Genomic DNA, 23,190 nt, shown 5'->3' on the forward strand with positions numbered 1-23,190 from the left:
GGAAATCTCTTTTGACACAGGCATGAGTACAGTGCATATCTATAAAACTGGTTACCTAGTAGTGTGGGTCAAAGCTGAACCCAGATGAGCACCAAATCTCAAGTCAGTAATGGTTTGTAAACTCAAGGTAAAAAGTGGCCAACAAAAAAAACTCTATGCTGACCTGCTTTTGTCTATGAAACTAATGTGTAAGCCAAATCAGACCCCTACACCCATTTTCAATCTAACTGTTAAACCGAGCTCCACTGAAAGCACACAGCACTTTAATAAGAAGATTCGCGTGTGGTAGCGCTGCTGCCTCACAGTTAGGAGACCCAGGTTTGCTTCCTGGGTCCTCTCTGCATGGAGTTTGCCTGTTCTCCCCGTGTCAGCGTGGGTTTCCTCCCACAGTCCAAAGACATGAAGGTCAGGTGCATCGGCGATCCTAAATTGTCCCTAGTGTGTGCTTGGTGTGTGTGTGTGTGTGCTCAGGGTTTGTTCCTGTCTTGCGCCTAGTGTTGGCTGGGATTGGCTCCAGCAGACCCCCCGTGACCCTGTGTTAGGATATAACGGGTTGGACAATGACCGACTGACCCTGCCTTCATTGTGAGTAACATTTTTAACTAAATAAAACAGCTTTTGTCAGAAGGATACGGTACAAATTGTTGTGTTTAATCCACATGAACCGCACTCCACCATGGGCAAGGATTGGAGACAATGTTCCTTCCTCTTCCTTGTCCATCAAAATGGGCATAAAATGCTCAATTTCTGACATGTCCACATCACCACGGTAATTGCGGCAGATCAGGACCTGTAAACAAAAGAAAGAGAAAGAGCAAATATGAGCGTTTTAAATAGGAATGACTGAGACGGCCGATACCAAAATGCACAAAGCAACTCACATTTGATAAAATGCCATCCTATTATTAAAGACAGAGTCGTTCCTACAAGAACACCGCTTTCTAAAAACAACCACCATATCAAACAGAGTAACAGAAAGTTATCAAAAAGCTGGTACTGTGTCTATAAAGTTAAGTGATGGCTCTCAGGCTAAGCATCTGCACTGGTGTCCGGAAGGTTGCTGGTTCAAATCCCCATTACCTCCAAAGGGGGTCTTATTCTGCTGGGCCCCTGATCAAGGCCCTTAACCTGCAATTGCTCCAGGGGCGCTGTACAATGGCTGACCCTGCACTCTGACCCCAAGGGGTACGCGTAAACTCACAAATTCCTAATACAACAAATTGTATAAGGCAAAATAAAGGACAAAAAAAGCCAATTTTATGTATAGAGTATATGTAACACAAAATAAGTTGACCATAGTTTCCACAAATACACCAATAAATATATACAGTAAATAAATACACCAAAATATATAAATTAATTATTGTATAGTACTCTTATGCAAGTTCAAAAAGGTTTCAGACTGGATTTAAAAGTAACCAAAGGTGGTGCGGCCCTAATATAAAAAGGCAGATTATTCTAAAGCTTAGAGGCAGCCTGCAAAGGCAGGGTCCGCTCTGAGCTTAAGTCTTGGTCTTGGCGTGACCAGTAACTTCTGGTCAGAGAGCCTAAGTGGTTGTGAGGGAGAGTAAGAGTTTAATAGGTCAGTAAAATAAAAGGGGGCTAAACCATTCAGAGACTTAAAAACAAACAAACAATAAAAGTTTAAGCTCAGTCCTGTACTGAACTGGAAGCCAGTGAAGTGACGCTGGTTCTGTTTTCATGTGCCTGTTAGGAGCCCGGCCACTGTGTTCTGGATATGTTGAAGACTAGCGAGGTGGGACTGATTAACTCCAGTGTATAATGAGTTGCAATACTCAAGCGGAGGATAGACAAAAGCATGAATTAATTTTTGAAAATCATCTGCAGAAAGAAAAGCCTAACCTTTAGCTCTGTATGAAATCTGAGGGAGGGATCAAAAATCATATCCAGAATTTTTACCAAGGGATTATAATAGGTTGTCAAAGGGCTAAGGTTACTTGAATGAGCACCAGTAACATCAGAAGGTTCAAAACACACATTCCTTTTTACTTTCTTGTATACGAAGTATAGGGAAGGTAATGTAATCGTACAAAAATTCAACCTCGAGATTTTGATGAATCTCCACGTTTTAGACCTCCCTGACTTTCTCGTATACAAAGTGTACGGAAAGTACAGTACAGTGAAACTTCGGACCCGAAGTAATTTCACCCATAGGATTGTATGTAAATACAATTAATCCGTTCCAGACCGTACAAACTGTATGTAAATATATATATATATTTTTTTTTTAAAGATTTTTAAGCACAAAAATAGTTAATCGAGTACTGAGAAAAGCGCTATATAAATGTAATGAATTATTATTATTATTAATTATACCGTAGAATGCACAGTGTAATAGTAAACTAAATGTAAAAACATTGAACAACACTGAGAAAACCTTGAACAGAGAAAACTAACATTGCAAGTTCACGTTACAGCCTTACGAACCGCTCGCTGTAAACACTTAATTTTAATGAATTTTAAGCACAGGGAAAAAAAAATGAAAATTTGAAAATCCTTAATTTATACAAAAACTAACCATAAACAACCAAGAAAACTAACCTTGCATGAGTCGAGTTCTGGCATGAAGGAAGTGAGCAGGAAGAACTAGCCACTCGTAGAAGGATAGTTTTGCAGCAAATCGCCATGAAATCTTCCTGGCTTTCTCGCATAACATCACCTTGCTTACGCTATCCCCTGCAAGTTGCTTCTCGTTCCACCACACTACCAACAGTTTTTCCACCTCTTCCAGCACTTAAGGCTTCTGCTTGGTGAACACTGTAACTCCTTTAGCAACATCAGCTGCTTTAAAGGCCTCTTTCTGCTTTAGAATAGTCGAAATCGTAGATTTTGAATTCTTGTACTCAGCGGCAAGATCAGTAACACGAACGCCACGTTCTTACTTTTCAATAATTTCTTTCTTCAATTCGATTTTAATTTTCTTCGAACCTTTCTTTTCACCAACACTACCACTCTTCACTTGCTTAGAGGCCATGGTTAATTGCAAAATTAATGCAAAAGCACATGAAATAGAGCCCAAAGAGTTCACAGCAAATGCACGCACGTCTGACCGAGAACAATGTACAGGGAGAGACTGAACAACGTGCGGAAATCGGCGCGTACGAACCAGAAGGAAAACTGGCTTGTTTGTCACCCAAGTGTGTGGTCGTGAACAGATGCAAAAGTTTGACAAACTTTTTGGTCGTAACCCGATTTGTACATGTTCTGAGACGTTCGTGACCCGAGGTTCCACTGTATTGGAATCCTCCAAAAATTCCATTTCGAGATTTCGATGAATCTCAACGTTTTGGACCTCCCAGAGTCCAATTTACTTTCTCGTAGGGAAAGTATTGTAATTGTCCAAAAATTAGATTTCGAGATTTTGATGATACAATACACAATAACTTGAGTCCGTTTTCACTTAGGTCGACCAAATTTTGTATACAAGTATTAGGTACAAAACGTAGATTTCTATCAACTTTTGGGCTATTTCCGCTTACCGGAAGTGGTACTTTACCTTTTCATTCATGCAGCTGTACAGTTCGATTTATTCAACTTTACTTTTATTATAATTGTTCAATATATGATTAATTTGCTGTTTTTTTTTTTATATTATGTATATTAATCAATGTTTTGCAGTTTACTCCTCAAATATCCATTCCCATAAATACGCAAATATACAAGAACGTCGAGGGGAGACAACTCACGATTTTTTTTTATATCATTTAAACTAAGAAAATTTAGTGACATCCATATTTTAATGTCTTTCAGACATTCCAATAAGGACTCAATAGAATTTGTCTTGCTCTGTTTCAGTTGAAGATATATTTGTGTATCATCTGCGTAACAAAGAAATGAAACTTAAAAACTAAGCGCAATACATGGAGTGAAAAAAAAAAAACAGACCCAAGAATAGAGCCTTGAGGGACCCCACAGGCAAGAAGGGCCACACAAGCTGATGTGAGGGTTATATTTATAGGTGTATCTGGAGGAGACAGCAGCAGGCTAATAACACGTACCTAATATTTATTGCATAAGTCAAGTTCAAACTATTGATGTTACCAACTCCTGATGCTTTCATATTCAGATCTTTTTCCCCCCTTTCACCACATTTGTCCCAGCTTAATGTTCTGTGATATCAAACTTGTCAGCAGGATTATAAATCCTGTTCTGATTCATTCATCATTAATACCAAATGTACTACATTTTGTACGCTTTCCTCTAGTTGTTTCAGCATGCTATAGGCCAGGGGTGGGCAACATCGGTCCTGGAGGGCTGCAGGTTTTTGTTAAAACCCAGCTGCTTAATTAGAAACCAATCCTTTCCCATTTCAGACTTTGTTAAATTTTATGACTTGTTAGACTGCAATGTTAGGTTCTTACATCGTAGATTTTTTTTCCTTTCCAAAGATATCATCCAAATGATTTAAAGCCTAAAATGGACAGTTTTCAGTTTGTCACATTTTTCTCTTAAGAGTGCATGATGAACCCACACAGGTGTAAATGGAGACAAGTTAGATGGAGAACTGCTGGCAACTTTGTCATTTGCATCTTATTGCTAATAAGGTGCCAGTGAATTAAGTTAAGAGTGAAATAAGCAATTAAAGTTGGGGAACCTTGACAAGTGAGACCCCAGAAATGAAGCATCAAAATGTCACTTGAGCAATAAAGTGCTTCAACAGCAATAATTGACCTCTTGTTAAGGAACAAAAACCTGCAGCCACTGCGGCCCTCCAGGCCCAACACTGCCTAACCCTCGAGAGAGAGAGAGAGAGAGAGAGAGAGAGATACTAATTTTAGTATAGTTGGCAAGATAGATAGATACTATAGATAGATACTAATTTTAGGATAAATACTGTAGATAGATTATGTAGTAGGCAAGATCAAAAATGTAGATAGATTAACAAGAAAGACAATGAGATAGATAGATAAACAAGATAGATAGATTGATTAACAAGATAGATAGATAGATTGATTAACAAGATAGATAGATAGGATAGATAGGATAGATACTTTATTAATCCCAAGGGGAAATTCACATACTCCGGCAGCAGCATATTGATAAAAAAACAATATTAAATTAAAGAGTGATAACAATGCAGGTATAACAGACAGTAACTTTGAATAATGTTAACATTTACTCCCCCAGGTGGAATTGAAGAGTCGCATGGTGTTGGGGAGGAACGATCTCCTCAGTCTGTCAGTGGAGCAGGACAGTGACAGCAGTCTGTCGCTGAAGCTGCTCCTCTGTCTGGAGATGATACTGTTCAGTCGATGCAACTATCACATCAGTAAAATATTAAAATGTCTCTGGTTCTCTTAAGGTCAAAAATTGAGAAACTGTTCATAATCTGGGAGTACTGACAAGTTTCATAAAACTGGGCACCACCGCATAAAACAAAGCAGTTGATCTTCCCAGGTCATTATAAGTGATTAAACTGCACTCAATTTAAAGACATTAGCACTGGCATGGTATCATGTTGCTGAACCAGTTGACTTTATAAAGATACCATGTGACGATTTTAATAATATTCTATCCTAGGGCGAAATTAATAGGTTTGCCTGGTTTATCTAGTAAGCCACTGTGACAAACTTGTTTTTTTCTTTGCTATCTCACAGATAAGGACGGGCTACTCTACTCCAAGGCTTGCATTCAACTGCTAAACAAATTGTCATGCAAAGCATTAGCGGCAAACAGCAAATTACATCAAATTACACCAAAGAAATACTAAATTCCTCCTAACCCATTAACAGCTGTGTTTGGAGGGCTCCCAGATGGGCTTAAAGTAGAGAAGGACAAACTAGAATTGCCTGTACTTCACTACTGGCACATAGACTTATCCTAGCCCACCTCTGTTAAGTCAGTGGGTAAAGTTCAAAGTTCATTGTCATGTGCACAGTAAGGAAACACGTTTCCCTGTACAATGAAATTCTTTCTTTGCTGTCCACACCAAATGCCAATGGTTAACAAACCAACGTATAAAGATAAACATAAATACTAAGTAGCAAATAAATAATATGTAACAAAGGCAGCTTAAAGTATAAAAACAAAATAGAAGTAAAAAGTGTAAAGTGCAGGTACCGTGTTTCCCCGAAAATAAGACCTACTCCGCAAATAAGCCCTAGTATGATTTTCAGGCTGCCTGTAATATAAGCCCTACCCCAAAAATAAGCCCTAGTCAAGATCGTCAGCTGAAAAGTAAAGTGCCTAAGGCCAGGTTTATACTTAACACGATGTGACGCGTGTGCCCAAGACATCCATTAAATTCAGTGGACACCTTGCCATAATATCTCTGAAAAGGATGTTTAATGATTACATCCATCAATTCAAGGATGTTCCCATTCCAGCAGGCATGGGGCACAAGAAAGAAACAAAATCCCTGGACGGGACATCAGCTCATCACATGGTGAATACAAGCAGACACACACATACACTGGCGTCATTGTAGCTTCACCAAATCCCCAAACCTTCATGTCTCTGGATGGAAAACTGAGCCCACTGTGGAAACCCACCAGAAAAACATGCAAACTCCAGACAGGGATGCGAGACAGCGGTGATACCACTCTGCCACCCCATATGTGTAACTACAGTGGAACCTCGGTTTGCGAGCATAATTCATTCCGGAAATGTGCTCGCAATCCAAAGTACTTGTATATCAAAGGGAATTTCCCCATAAGAAATAATAGAAACTCAGATGATTCGTTCCACAACCCAAAACTATTCATATAAAAATGATTAATACAAAATCCATCCATCCATTATCCAACCCGCTATATCCTAACTACAGGGTCACGGGGGTCTGCTGGAGCCAATCCCAGCCAACACAGGGCGCAAGGCAGGAAACAAACCCTGGGCAGGGCGCACACACACACACACTAGGGACAATTTAGAATCGCCAATGCACCTAACCTGCGTGTTTCTGGACTGTGGGAGGAAACCAGAGCACCCGGAGGAAACCCACACAGACACGGGGAGAACATGCAAAATCCACACAGGGAGGACCTGGGAAGCGGACTCGGGTCTCCTAACTGCGAGGCAGCATCGCTACCCACTGCGCCACCGTGCTGCCCTTAATACAAAATATAAAGTAAAAATACGTAAAACAAATTAACCTGCACTTTACCTTTGAAAAAAGAGTCATGGCTGGTGTGAGTGAGTTTCTAAAGACTTTTGGGATTCCACCCAACGGGACGACACGCGGAAGAGCATCCCGAAGCAACCACAGGATCCCAGCGCTGTAGCAGTTCGCCGTAAAAGCGAATCCGAAAAGATTGCGGTCATGCTATAAGCGCCTACCGTCGATGGGTAATACAAGGAACTTATAAATGTGCCAGGCCCAGTACTACTTGACCACTAACCTGGGCACAACCCTGCCTGACTGATGTATCTGTGTATAGGAGAGTGGCAGATCCCGCTACAATAAATAACCGTGCTGTTCCTGTTTCAAGTTGAATAAAGCTGGTGTCGCTAAAGTAATGAGACAAGGCTTCATGTTTTAGGGTGCAAGACGGGGACTCACACGTTACAACAAACACACACGTGGTCACAATGCTGTAGTAAACAGTATACGCTCTCACGGAGTTTGACTATATGAGTGAGGCAAGCCGACTGAGCCCGAGAATGGGAGACAATTACCCACAATCCCGCAGCAAAACAGAGAAGAACCATCAGCTCAGGTGTGATCACGTGACGCTCGGCAGACAAAGCGCATACGTACTACTCGTATTGCAAGACCTTGCTCGTTTATCAAGTCAAAATTTATTAAAAGTCTTGCAAAACACTTGAAAAACCAAGTTACTTGCAATCCAAGGTTCCACTGTATTAACAGTATTCATTATTTAAATAAATTTAACGATTTATCTGTAAAATGTAACACACATATTTTAATGCATTTCACCATGAAAGTGATATCAAGTATAAATTTAAGGATTCTAAATGTGCAGAGAACTGGAATATCGTACATTTAATGTGTTCTGTGTGGTGATTGCTGCCTGCCGCTGCTGTCAGTTCAGGAGGAAACCTCAGAAGCGCATAGCGATTAAAAATTGGGTCGGTTTTAAGATGATGTTTACGATGGCCTACTTTAATGATAACAAACTACAAGGTTAAAGAGGACGTTTCGAGTTTAAAGCTGAAATTTCCACTTTAAATCACAAAATAGACATTTTCATTATGTCCATTTTTTTTTTCCTCTGTGGCTCAAATACGCCACCGTACATTCTGATGGTTTTGTAAAGGTGCAAAAAAAACACGGCACAGGAGATGGTTTGTGAGACTTTAAAAATGTATTGTTTCATTACTTTGGGGAATATGCGACGCTTGAATATCAAAGCACCACAAATGCATTTGCATGTCAACATTTTGCTTCACCACATCGAGCCGTTCATCAAACATCGAAGCGGGCACATCGATCCTGGAGGATCCTACAAGCGGCTGGAGTAGCAAGAAATTCAGGCTGGAATTCAGGGTTTGAATGTAGAGAGTTATGACGATATTCCATAAGAAGATGACATGACTGCATTTGGATAAATGTATATTGTTGTACAGGAATAAATATAAGATATCCCCTAAAAATAAGTCCTAGTGCAACTTTTGGAGAAAAAATTAATATAAGACCCGGTCTTCTTTTTGGGGAAACACGGTAGGTGTGTGATGGACAAGTCAAATACAGTTGTGTGAGGTAGATTGAATGAGGTGAACGATGGTTATAAACTCCTGTTAGTTATTTAGGAGTCTAATGGCCTTGGGAAAAAAAGAGTTCTTTAGCCTGGAAGTCCTGCATTTTATATGTCTATACCTCCTGCCTGAGGGTAGAAGTGTGAACAGTTCGTGTTGGGGGTGTGGGGTCCCTAAGGAATAGTGATGTTATATATTATTTGAATGTAGGAGAAAAAAAATTTTCACTTAGAGGATCTGTTCAAGGGCGGCACGGTGGCGCAGTGGTAGCGCTGCTGCCTCGCAGTTAGGAGACCCAGGTTCACTTCCCGGGTTCTCCCTGCGTGGAGTTTGCATGTTCTCCCCATGTCTGCGTGGGTTTCCTCCGGGCGCTCCGGTTTCCTCCCACGGTCCAAAGACATGTAGGTTAGGTGGACTGGTGACTCTAAATTGGCCCTAGTGTGTGCTTGGTGTGTGGGTGTGTTTGTGTGTGTCCTGCGGTGGGTTGGCACCCTGCCCAGGATTGGTTCCCTGCCTTGTGCCCTGTGTTGGCTGGGATTGGCTCCAGCAGACCCCCCGTGACCCTGTGTTCGGATTCAGCGGGTTGGAAAATGGATGGATGGATGGATGGATGTGTTCAAAACTTTTTTAAAACCTGGCAGGACCTAATCAATAATATTTTAGAATAAGCATTTATATTGGGGACAAGGACTCCTTTCCCTCTTTACTATTCTCAGTTGTTTTGCTCCTCTCTTTCTCATAGGTGGGGGGAATTGAATTTAGTTTTGTTAAGTTTGGCTTGACTGTGTATGCAGGTATAACAGACAGTAACTTGTATAATGTTAATGTTTACCCCCCCCGGGTGGAATTGAAGAGTTGCATAGTGTGGTGGAGGAACGATCTCCTCAGTCTGTCAGTGGAGCAGGACAGTGACAGCAGTCTGTTGCTGAAGCTGCTCCTCTGTCTGGAGATGACACTGTTCAGTGGATGCAGTGGATTCTCCATGATGGACAGGAGCCTGCTTAGTGCCCGTTGCTCTGCCACGGATGTCAAACTATCCAGCTGCATGCCTACAATAGAGCCTGCCTTCCATACCAGTTTGTCCAGGCGTGAGGCGTAGAAGAGGGCGCTCACCATAACCGTCTGATAGAACATCTGCAGCATCTTATTGCAGATGTTGAAGGATACCAGCCTTCTAAGAAAGTCTAGTCAGCTCTGTCCTCTCTTTATGTAGGTGGGACAGCTTTCTGAACCTAAAAGTATGCCAAACAAACAAATCTCAGGCAATTTCTGCATGACGCACTTGCTGCCTTTCTTTAGTTTAAAATATCAAAGGGGGGACAACTAAGATGATAATTAGGAGATGCTGTGAAGTCAGTAAAGATGCACTCTATTTTAAAATGATGCTGCAGAACATCAGCAGGTTATAACCTATTAGTTGTTCCCTAAAGAAGGCCTATTTGTAATATTTAATGTTTTTTTTTCAGTGTTGGTAACCTAAACCTTTCATTTAAACCTCAGCTAGCTTACTACTTACATTTTGTCCATTTTAGGTCATTCACTGCATTTCACTGTGGGACAAAGAAAGATTTACGGATCTTGACTTTGCTGACGATGCTGTGATCTTCACGGAGTCAATGGAGGCTCTGATCGGGGTGCTCAAGAGACTGAGTAAGGAGTCTGAGTGTCTGGGCTTGTGAGGGTCCTGATAAAAACCAAAGATCCAGGCCTTTAATGACCTCTTGGGCACAGCCATCAGCAGTGTGTGTCTGCGGAGAGAGTGTCGACCTTGTCGAAAGGTTTACTTACATCGGCAGTGACATTTATGTCTCTTGTGACTCTTCCTATGAAGTCAGTAGATGGATTGGAGGGGCATGGGGGGTCATGAGGTCACTGGAAAGGTGTGTGGCTCTTCCGATATCCCTGCAAAAAAGACGAAGGTCCAAGTCTTTAGAGTCCTGGTGCTTCCTGTCTTGCTATGTGGTTGCGAGACATGGACGATATCCAGTGACCTGAGACGAGGACTGGACTCCTTTGGTACTGGGTCTCTCCAGAAAATCCTTGGGGACCGTTTGTTTGACTTTGTGTTGCTCATGGGCACATGAGCAACACAATGAGGCGCATGACCTGCATTGTGAGGGAGCATCAGTTACGACATTTATGGCCATGTGGCACGTATCCCCCCCGAGGGTGATCCAGATCATAAGATCCTCATTGGTGGGGACCCGAGTGGCTGGACCAGGCCAAGGGGTTGCCCACATAACACCTGGCTGCGGCAGATAGAGGGTCATTTCCAGAGGGTGGGACTGGACCGCGTGTCTGCCTGGGGGTTACCAACTGGGATCCTGAGTTGTTTCGTCGTGTAGTGGGTGTGGCAACACACTACCACTGCAGGCTCCCCAACCTGACGACTGCATTTCAATTGATTAAATCTGAAGAAAAACTGGAAAAACAGAGGTGTTCTAAAACTTTTGACCAGTAGTATATAAGTAATAAATACATTTTTACAGCACCTAAACTAACGTGTCACCAGCTAGTTTTACTAAATCACCCATTAGCTGCTGCTATCAGTTAAGCAATGCATTGTGCCAGTTAATCAGCTGCTCAACATTCCTGCCAGCTTGTGACACAACAAGCTTGGAGTTGCTAAGCAACTGCTGCATGTCCTGTGACTATTGCTTTCCATCTACTCAATGAATATTAAAAACATGAAGTGCGTGAGCAGAGATGGGTATTCAGTTTCAAGAAGAGTCACGCCTCAAATCTTTAATAGAAGGGATGCTTCTAGACCTGTGAAGCTAAAGCACTGCCTTGTCTGGTCTGTTCTCACATCTTGCAAACATCACTTCAGTCTCTTTGCCATCAACCATTCTCAGAAGAGTCTTCTGCAAGAAGAACTGCCAAGCAACAAGTCATCAAGTTGGTAATATTTGAAAAAAATGCACACATCAGATGGATGCCAGACGAACTGATGCTGAAAGACACATAATTAATAAATCAAGTCAACAATCCCTTTGCATGTCACACAATCTGCACTTCTGGACTATCTGTTGCCAACATTTACAGCACTGATTTGGGACTCTCTGACCATAAAGCAGTATTTTTCACTGTCTCACTGCCTTTCCCTCCTCTTACCTGTAAACGACAAATTTCTTAAAGAAACATTAAAAAATACAGTGCATCCGGAAAGTATTCACAGCGCATCACTTTTTCCACATTTTCTTATGTTACAGCCTTATTCCAAAATGGATTAAATTCATTTTTTTCCTCAGAATTCTACACACAACACCGCATAATGACAATGTGAAAAAAGTTCACTTGAGATTTTTGCAAATTTATTAAAAATAAAAAAATTGAGAACGCACATGTACATAAGTATTCACAGCCTTTGCCATGAAGCTCAAAATTGAGCTCAGGTCCATCCTGTTTCCCCTGATCATCCTTGAGATGTTTCTGCAGCTTAATTGGAGTCCACCTGTGGTAAATTCAGTTGACTGGAAATGATTTGGAAAGGCACACACCTGTCTATATAAGGTCCCACAGTTGACAGTTCATGTCAGAGCACAAACCAAGCATGAAGTCAAAGGAATTGTCTGTAGACCTCTGAGACAGGATTGTCTTGAGGCACAAATCTGGGGAAGGTTACAGAAAAATGTCTGCTGCTTTGAATGTCCCAATGAGCACAGTGACCTCCATCATCCGTAAGTGGAAGAAGTTCGAAACCACCAGGACTCTTCCTAGAGCTGGCCGGCCATCTAAACTGAGTGATCGGGGGAGAAGGGCCTTAGTCAGGGAGGTGACCAAGAACTCGATGGTCACTCTCTCAGAGCTCCAGAGGTCCTCTGTGGAGAGAGGAGAACCTTCCAGAAGGACAACCATCTCTGCAGCAATCCACCAATCAGGCCTGTATGGTAGAGTGGCCAGACGGAAGCCACTCCTTAGTAAAAGGCACATGGCAGCCCGCCTGGAGTTTGCCAAAAGGCACCTGAAGGACTCTCAGACCATGGGAAAGAAAATTCTCTGGTCTGGTGAGACAAAGATTGAACTCTTTGGTGTGAATGCCAGGTGTCATGTGTGGAGGAAACCAGGCACCGCTCATCCCCAGGCCAATACCATCCCTACAGTGAAGCATGGTGGTGGCAGCATCATGCTGTGGAGATGTTTTTCAGCGGCAGGGACTGGCAGACTAGTCAGGATAACGGGAAAGATGATTGCAGCAATGTACAGAGACATCCTGGATGAAAACCTGCTCCAGAGCGCTCTTGACCTCAGACTGGGGCGATGGTTCATCTTTCAGCAGGACAACGACCCTAAGCACACAGCCAAGATATCAAAGGAGTGGCTTCAGGACAACTCTGTGAATGTCCTTGAGTGGCCCAGCCAGAGCCCAGACTTGAATCCGATTGAACATCTCTGGAGAGATCTTGAAATGGCTGTGCACCGACGCTTCCCATCCAACCTGATGGAGCTTGAGAGGTGCTGCAAAGAGGAATGGGCGAAACTGGCCAAGGATAGGTGTGCCAAGCTTGTGGCATCATATTCAACAAGACTTGAGGCTGTAATTGCTGCCAAAGGTGAATCGACAAAGTATTGAGCAAAGGCTGTGAATACTTATGTACATGGGATTTCTCAGTTTTTTTATTTTTAATAAATTTGCAAAAACCTCAAGTAAACCTTTTTCACGTTGTCATTATGGGGTGTTGTGTGCAGAATTCTGAGGAAAAAAATGAATTTAATCCATTTTGGAATAAGGCTGTAACATAACAAAATGTGGAAAAAGTGATGCGCTGAGAATACTTTCCAGATGCACTGTATCTGTCCCTCTATCCATTCTGGATCCATTTCTGATCTTTTACTGTCTTCACTTATTCCATCAACACTAGATAGTCTTGTTGACCACTATAACTCATCCCTTCATTCAGCATTAGATAAAACAGCTCCTTTAACACATAAGGAGGTTTCTTTTAAACGTTCAGCTCCTTGGTATAATTCAGAATTGCGATCTATGAAAGCAGCTGGCTGACGCCTTGAGAGAATGTCACGTAAGGCTTTCTCTGACCATCAAAGAACTTACAGAGAAGCACTAACTGCTGCCAAGAACACCCATTATGGCAGAATAATAGAAAGTGGCCACGATAACCCAAGGGTTTTGTTCTCTGTAGTTAATAAACTACTTAAACCTGCATCTGGCCCAACTACCTCTTCTACTGAAGTCTGTGAGGAATTCCTCCACTTTTTCCGTAACAAAATTAAAGATCTAAATAATTCAACTAACGTAAATACATCATTTGTTTATATCTCTCCCTGTTTTCCCACTCCATCCAGCTCCTTCTCTAAGTTCTCACCAGTCACATCTGCGTTTGTTAATAACCTGCTTTGTAAAATAAAGTCGACTACTTGTGTACTGGACCCCATCCCCAGCACACTTCTTAAATCCTGCCTTCATGCCATAATCTCGACTGTTACAACAATAATAAACTCATCCCTCAACACCAGCTCTGTGCCGCTCACTTTTAAAATTGCTTCTGTAACCCCAATGTTAAAAAAGTCTGGTCTTGATGCTGACAATCTTAACAATTTCCGGCCTATTTCCCACTTACCTTTTCTGTCAAAAGTTCTTGAGCGTGTTGTAGCTTCCCAACTCACCAACTACTTAAACTCTAATAATCTGACGGAACCCTTTCAGTCTGGTTTCAGGGCGCAGCACAGCTGTGAAACTGCTCTGCTACGGATAACCAATGATTTGCTTATGGCAGCAGACTCTGGACAAACCAGCATATTAATTCTATTAGACCTCAGTGCAGCATTTGACACTCAGGTCAGACATGACATTTGACTGTCCAGAATGGAGAACATGCTGGGTATCTCTGGCACTGCCCTCCAGTGGTTCAAGTCCTATCTGACTGATAGGCTAGAGTTTGTTAGTCTTGGCAACAGCAGATCCAGCTCAGCGCCAGTCACACAAGGAGCTCCTCAGGGCTCTGTCCTCGGCCCTCTTCTCTTCTGTATTTATATGCTTTCCCTTGGCCATATTATTTGTAGCTATGGACTGGGTTATCATTTCTATGCAGATGATACTCAACTCTACTTCAATGTTAAAACTGGAATTTCATCAGAGCTTTCTCAGCTCACAACCTGCCTCAGTGAAATTAAAACCTGGATGAAGCAGAACTCTTTAAAATTAAATTGCAACAAAACTGAACTCCTGCAAATTGGGACTAAAGTGCAACTTAGTAAAATGAGCTCCTTCACAGTCAGTCTTGGTGGTGATCTCATCAGACCTGCCTCTACTGCAAAGAATCTTGGTGTCATTTTTGATTCCTCCCTCTCTTATTCCGCCCACATAAACCACATTAAGAAGCTTTCTTACTTTCACCTCCGTAACATATCCCGTGTTCTCTCCTTCCTCTTCTTTTCTAACACTGAGAAACTTGTCCATGCTTTTATCACATCTCGCATCGATTATTGTAATTCCCTACTGGCAGGTGCCCCTTCTAATCTTCTAGCACAGCTCCAGCTTATTCAAAACTCAGCTGCAAGAGTCCTGACATGGAGCAGTGGAGCAGAAGAGCGAATCAAGGAAAAATGTGTCTTGGTCCCTAAAATTATGGAGGGCACCGTACATGAACTCATATACGCACGTGCGCACACAAACACACAGAATGAGAAAAGGATAAAAGATGATAACATAGCACTGCAACCATCTCCATACACAAATGAGCTAACATTCCCCAAAAATAAGACCTACTCCGAAAATAAGCCCTAGCATGATTTTCAGGCTGCTCTGTAATACAAGCCCTACCCCGAAAATAAGCCCTAGTAAGGCGCCCAAGGCCAGGTTTATACTTCACGCGATGTGACACGTGTGCCCAAAACAACCATTAAATTCCGAGGACACCTTGCCACAATATCTCTGAAAAGGATGTTTAATGATTACATCCATCAATTCAGGGATGCGGCCATTCCAACAGCATCGGCGCAGGACAGAAACAAAATCCCTGGACGAGGCATCCGCTCATCGCAAGGTGAATATAAACACACACATATACTGGCGTCATTGTAACTTCACCAAATACCCAAACCTTCAGGTCTTTGGATGGAAAACTGAGCACACTTTGGAAACCCACCAGGAATATGTGCAAACTCCAGGCAGGAATCACAAGGGACGTGACTCCCTGCGAGACAACAGTGCTACCGCTCTGCCACTGTTCCATCCCTATATGTAACTATTAACAGTATTCATTACTTAAACAAAGTTAAAGATTTATCTGTAAAATGTAACATACATATTTTAATGCATTTCATCATGAACGTGATATCAAGTATAAACCTAAGAATTCCAAATGTGCAGAGAGCTGGAATATAATAAATGTAATGTGTTCTGTGGGGCGATTGCTGCTGTGAGTTTAGGAGAAAGCTCCAGAAGCACATAGCGATTTGACAACTGGGTCGGTTTTAAGATGATGTTTACGACGGTCTGCTTTAATGATAAAGTAAACTACAAGGATAAAGTGGACATTTCGAGGTTAAAACCAAAATTTTTACTTTAATCACAAAATAGACATTTTCATTATGTCCTTATTTTTTTTTCTCTGTGGCTCAAATATGCCGCCGTACATTCTGACGGTATTGTAAAGATACAAAAAATAAATAAAAAAAGACGGCAGAGAAGGTGGTATGTGAGACTTTTAAAATATATTGTGTCATTACTTTGGGGAATATGCGACGCTTGACTATAAAAACACCACAATTATATTTGTATGTTGGCATTTTGCTTCACCACATCGAACCATTCATCAAACGCACAATGATCCTGGAGGATCCTAAAAGCGGCTGGAGTAGCAAGAAATTCAGGCTGGAATTCAGGGTTTGAATGTGGAGAGTTATGACGATATTCCAGGAGAAGATGACGTGACTGTATTTGGATAAATGTATATTGTTGTACAGGAATAAATATAAGACATCCCCTGAAAATAAGCCCTAGTGCAACTTTTGGAGCAAAAATTAATATAAGACCCTGTCTTATTTTCGGGGAAACACGGTAAATGTTCATATAATATGAAACAGATACAAAGCTATGAAATTTTAAAACAAATTAGATTCAGATGTTTTGTTAACTTTTTATGCCTCAGTTTGAAAATTAAGAATAAAATAGAAAGCGCAGTTCTATGTGAAACGATTGCACTACTTTGGAGAAAAAAATGACCCCACATGGACAAACTTCACAAGACAGCGTGCTGCTCGTTAGGTTAACTCACAACTCCAAATTGCCTTTTTATAAGCCAGTGTTGGACTCTGGGTCCTGCGATGGACGGACTGGCACCCCTCTTCCAGAATGGCCCCTGCTTTGCAGGCTCGTCCCTTGCGTGGGGCAACTAGGTCAGCAGCCTTGGGCTCCATGTTTGGAGGGCCCTGCACCTTACTTCTCTATTTCTGGACATCATTAAAATTTTAAATGTTGAAATGTCTCCCTTTAATGATAACCAAACAAATATACTACAGCTTTTTTTTTTTCTTTCTGTTTCCCCAGGCAAAAAACTTTCAAGTCGACCCTCACCAGCATTTGTGTTTGGTTCCTCTATCTGTAGGACACTCTTTTAGCTGAATTTGTTTAAAGATGGGTGTGTTGCCTCGTATCTCATGTTTATGGTATGAATTAGGAAGGCTGGCTTTGCTAGAACACCCAGAGATGTTTTTAGGAGAACGTAGTTACCTGCTGTGTTTGCTGCTCTTTCCATGGTGTCTTACAAGCCTCATGTTTTGTTAGCCCAATTTCTCACCAGGCTGTAGTTAGCAATTGATTTGAAGCTGATTATTTGCACAAGTCAGTGGCAACATGAAAACCCAATAGTTTAAAAACTTTGCACTAATGTGTGTCATTCAACCTGATCAATAAATCAAAAGGTAAAACTCCACCTTTTCAATTCACTTGACCTTTGCCGATTAACACCTGCCAAAGTCACTGGCAAACCTGGCACATTCTGACATTGGACACACTGGACAGATGGAAGTGCAGTGTTTAAGGTTTAACTCTATAAACAGTTAAATCATGCCGGGTCACTTTAAAGTTTCACAAGTCCTTAAATAAAATGGACATCTGTGTTTATTTATCTACCAGTAATGGCACACTACACGATAACGCGCAGTGAACACATTTCCCTTCTAGTTCTCATCCTCTTTTTCTGTACGTTTATCATTGTTTTGCTCAGAGGTTGATGCCCTTGCTGTTTCCTGAGCAGCTCTTCTTTTCTCCACCCTAGCGGCCCGCTTCTTCTCTTCTTCCGTCAGCATCTTTTCACGTTAAAACTGATTAAGTCAGTGTTTGTGTTGCAATCTGCCTCAAGAATGATTTAAGATATGAAGAGGCAGAGGAAGTGACGGCGAAGGTGGTAGGGATGAGAACAGCAGCAATAAACATGCGCCGCACGGCCGCTGCGCAGAGTTGATTCTACAATAAAATAAAATATAAATAAAAAGAGGAATAACCTTGGAGGTCAATCATCACCCCGAAAGCGGATAGTAGGTGTCATGTAGTATATGTGTACCAAATTTCAGGTGAATCGGTTTGTGAGCTACAGGCGATTTAAAATCCTGGACAGACAATCGAACAGCCACGGTAGCGTCTTATAGAAGAAGATTAAATTTATTAAGAAAACCCACGTATCAAGAGAGGATGAATGGATCAGCTATACGCTCTACTAAACTGGATTCAATATTCACTGAGACATTTTAATTCTGAAAATAATAATCTCCGATTTCAGAATTTTACACAAGCAAAGCTGATATTTTCTGTGTTAAATGATTAAAAGAGGTGCTTTTCTCAATAAATAACGTCTAAGAACGACCATTTACAATTATTTCTACTGCAGAAGTGTAGGTCTGAAAATTAGGGCTGGGTGATATGGGAAAAAAAAAATCTTATCACAATAATCTTTTTCATATCAGTCGAAATCAATATGTATGACGATATAAATCAAAGCACTATTTCTGTCAAGCCTAAACATTTCCTTTCACTCCGAAGTGAGATGTGAAGATATCATAAGGTTAATGTTGGTTTAAATATTTATTTTCTTTCAGGAGACGAACATGACAAATGTATTGTACAACATTATACACCTGTATTTCTAAATAATAAATAAAATAGATCTATATAATAAACTAAAATCTTAATTCTGGCCAGTCAAAAGTTTCAAGTGTTACAAGAGAACACAAACAAAATGCACATCTAAATTCTTTGGTTAATCTCTCTATATTATTATATATATATATATATATATATATATATATATATATATATATAAAATCCAACGTCTGTCTGTCTGTCTGTCTGTCTGCTTTTCACGAGAGAACTACTTAACGGATTTAGATCTGTTTTATTTTCTAGAATTTGCTTGAACACTCCAGTTAATTTTGTGACTTCTCTCATCACACTAAGTATCATAGTTCACCTGCGGCACCGATTTATTTGCACAAATCTTAGGGACACGCAGCAGGCTGAGTGGAGTGGGGGGTGGCCTTCCTCACTCACACACCAGCCTCAGGGTGTATCTTACATCCGCTTAGCTAGCGAAAGAGAACTTCATGGATTTAGATCAGTTTATTTTCTAGAATGTGCTCTGTCAATTTTGCGACTTCCCTCATTGTGCAACATATCATAGTTCGCTTGCAGTACCGATTTATTTGTGCGAATCCAAGAGACACGTAGCGGGCGGAGTGGAGCCCTCCGTCCTCACTCACGCACCAGCCTCAGGGTGTATCTTATATCCTCTTAGCTAGTGAACAAAAGAACTACGTAACGGATTTAGATCTGGTTTTTTTTCTAGAATTTGCTTGAACATTCCGGTTGATTTTGCGACTTCTCTCATCACACTAAGAATCACAGTTCACTTGCATGAGCGACTTATTTGCACGAATCCAAGAGACACGTAGCGGGCCACAGGGAGGTGGGCAGGGCCCTCCTCACTCACTTACAGTACACCCTGAGGCTGGCATGCGAGTGTGTATCTTACATCCGCTTAGCTAGCGAACAAGAGAACAAAGTAACGGATTTAGACCGGAGTTGTTTTTTTTTTTTTTAGAATTTGCTTGAACATTCCGGTTGATTTTGCGACTTCTCTCATCACACTAAGAATCATAGTTTGCTTGCATGAGCAATTTATTTGCATGAATCCGAGAGACACGCAGTGGGCCGCAGTGAGGTGGGCAGGGCTCACTCACTCACCAGCCTCAGGGTGTATCTTATATCCACTTAACTAGCGAACGACAGAACAAAGTAACGGATTTAGACCAGAGTTTTTTTTCTAGAATTTGTTTGAACATTCCGGTTGATTTTGCAACTTCTCTCATCACACTAACAATCATAGTTCGCTTCCAGTACCGATTTATTTGCACAAATCCGAGAGACACACAGCGGGCCACAGGAAGGTGGGCAGGGCCCTCCTCACTCACTCACTCACGTGCCAGCCTCAGGGTGTATCTTATATCCGCTTAGCCAGCAAACGAGAACTACGTTTTTTTTTTTTTCTAGAATTTGCTTGAACATTCCGGTTGATTTTGCGACTTCTCTCATCACACTAAGAATCATAGTTCACTTGCATGAGCGATTTATTTACACGAATCCAACAGACACGCAGTGGGCCACAGGGAGGTGGGCAGGACCCTCCTCACTCACGTGCCAACCTCAGGGTGTATCTTATATCCGCTTAGCCAGCGAACAAGAACTACGTAACGGATTTAGATTGGGTTTTTTTCTAGGATTTGCTTGAACATTCCGGATAGAAAAAGAAGGAAAAGCACAACTGCCAAGGGGAGACGTACATCCGAGTGTGTAGTCTGAGAAGCAAAAACCTTATGGGTCCTCAGTTGGCTTCTTCTTTAAATACACACCAAATAATAAGTGTCATCAGTAATAGATAAAAGACTACTCTGGAATGCTGGTCTTATAGACAGCATTTCAATGAAAATGCCATATTTGAAACTGGCAAATGAAGCAAAATGGTTAAAACTGGCAAAACAACAGAACCATATTAACTCTTTGAGGGCTGAATATTTTTTCCAAAAAACTGTTTTCTGAAAAGCCCACAAAGCAACAGTTTGACACATAAATCAATATAAAACTTCTGTTGCTGCAAGCTGTGGCCGCCAATTTGCCATCTCTTGTGGCTTGAGCTGCTCACAGGGGGGGCATGATGGTTGGCAGGAATGTGTGGCAGGCTGGCTGCTAGGCTGTCTTCATGTGACAGGGTTGGGGTACTGCAGTAGCGGTCATGGTTGCAGTGCAGTGCAATGCAATCTGGTGTATACATCTTGTCATCGTAAGTGGCAGTCCTCCCATGTGAACATTGGCATCAGCTACACAAGCGAGTTCAGCACCACAATCAGCTGAACTTTCGTTTTCAATTTCGATCTCCAGATCACTCGCATCAAAATCAGAGTCCAACAAGTCAGATTCCAATTCAGTGATAATACGCAAAACATCGTCCATGCAGAATTTTGCTTTGTACTTTCGCTTCGAACTCTCACTAGATGTCGACACCATTTTTGCCGTTGTTTGCTCTACGCTACACACACACAGACACACGAGTACAGGGAATCTCGGTCAAACCAATGAAGCAAACTTTCCTTCTAGCAAACTAACATGTAACGATGGGTTTGGTCACCATTTACAGTTGATTATTGCCTTGAACCTCTCCAGTTGACAAAAGTCGACACCCGCCCTGAAAGAGTTAAAGTCAGGAACCCAAAGGTATCTTTTCTTTTGTTACGTATGATATGGAGAATATATAATGAAGAGGCCAACTGAGGAAGTGCGAGGCATTTTGTTTCTCAATCAAATGACATACTATACTTTGTGGCAGACAGCCGGAGCCCTTACCCGGCCGGGACGTCCCGAGTATGTAAGGGGGAAAGAGAGTATTTTCAAGACTGTTTCTTCCCCGGACTGGCAGAAGGCAGTGCCCTTTTGCTTACAGCGGGGCCACGGGTTATGAGCATGGCAGCTCAACCCCGCTGGGGCCCGTGGCCAGCGCCAAGGGGCACCTGAAAGTTTGCGGAGCCCTATTTGGCAGCACTTCCGCCACACCCGGAAGTGCAGCCGGAAGAAGCTCGTTGGGCACCTGGACTCCTTCTGGGTGCCCTATAAAAGGAGCCAGTCACCACCACTCAGTGGCCTGAAATGGGAGGAAGAGGACGAAGCTCATGAGGAGGAGTGGAGGCGGAAGGACTGGCAGCAAAAGGGACTGTGTTGTGTTCTGTGCTGTGAAGGCAACAGTGTTAATAAACCGTGTGCTGTGTGGACTAAAACCTGTGTCCTGCCCGTCTGTGTCGGGGTGAGGGTGGCTGTACGCTCCCGGGCTTCAAACATTTTATGCATCTGTGCCTTCCTCTTCTATTTCTATTCTGGTTAGATCCAATTTGCTATCATCTCTTAAAAAAGTAACAGACACCTTTGTATGAAATCTTCATTTTCTTGGTAATCTGTCACATATAATAAAAGTTATTCTACAAAAAGAGAGAGAGAGAGAGAAAGCCGTTTCATTTTGGCCATTGTTGATGCCAGAACTGAACTTTAGTAATGCTGGTACCTAGCAATTCAAGTGAACAGAAGAAAAGGTTTCAGCGGCGCAAATGCAATTACAGTACTAGGATTTCTCGAATAACCAGTTAGCTTTTATACATACCTTATGGATTACCTAAGGGTGTTTAGTATTAGGACACTGAAGGAATGGCCGCTGAAAATAAGGTTATCCATCCATCCATCCATTTTCCAACCCGCTGAATCCGAACACAGGGTCACGAGTGTCTGCTGGAGCCAATCCCAGCCAACACAGGGCACAAGGCAGGAACCAATCCTGGGCAGGGTGCCAGCTACAAACACACCCACACACCATGCATACACTAGGGCCAATTTAGAATCGCCAATCCACCTAACTTGCATGTCTTTGGACTGTGGGAGGAAACCGGAGCACCCAGAGAAAACCCACACAGACACGGGGAGAACATGCAAACTTTACGCAGGGAGGACCCGGGAAGCGAACCCAGGTCCCTAGGTCTCCCAACTGCGAGGCAGCAGCGCTACCCACTGCGCCACCATGCCGCCCAAAATGAGGTTTTGTACATGTGAATAATAAAATGAAAATCAGTCATTGCAAGCAGTAATACGCATTTGAAACACTAGTAAGGTCTTGGCTGTATTTCTAAATCAATTTAATGGTATTTTTGATAAAAAAAAAACATGAACATTTTTGGTGTCTACAAACTTTTAAATGGTAGTGTATATGGTCTTCATTTGGTGACCAGGCTCTGGACCCTCCTAAGGATGGATTAGCTGCTTTGCAACGTGTGCTGCCAGAATTAGAATGGGCTCCCCATACACTCATTGACTATGTCGATAAAAATTACAACAACATATTTAAAAAAAAAAAAACGTGACACTGCTATAATAAAGTAGAAAAAAACTAAAAGTGTCTACTGAAAGTATAGTCTCTCAACTTCTGATAAAGTCAAAACATCTCAGATACGACAAACTTTCTAACC

The 23,190-nt window shown here is 41.9% G+C and overlaps 1 protein-coding gene and 1 long non-coding RNA gene across 2 annotated transcripts in view; one reads left to right on the forward strand and one right to left on the reverse strand.

The window, feature by feature from the left end:
* The window catches only part of ap1m1 (adaptor related protein complex 1 subunit mu 1), a 113,687-nt gene that overhangs the window by 89,837 nt on the left and 660 nt on the right, over positions 1 to 23,190 (reverse strand). Inside the window, exon 2 of the mRNA XM_051935014.1 lies at positions 634 to 790. Within this exon, the coding sequence (XP_051790974.1) occupies positions 634 to 790 (157 nt within the window). The remainder of the gene's footprint in view (positions 1 to 633; positions 791 to 23,190) is intronic.
* The window catches only part of LOC127529878 (uncharacterized), a 71,718-nt gene that overhangs the window by 21,506 nt on the left and 27,022 nt on the right, over positions 1 to 23,190 (forward strand). The window lies entirely within an intron of this gene.

Source organism: Erpetoichthys calabaricus, chromosome 12 (assembly GCF_900747795.2).
Source record: "Erpetoichthys calabaricus chromosome 12, fErpCal1.3, whole genome shotgun sequence".
NCBI lineage: Eukaryota > Metazoa > Chordata > Cladistia > Polypteriformes > Polypteridae > Erpetoichthys > Erpetoichthys calabaricus.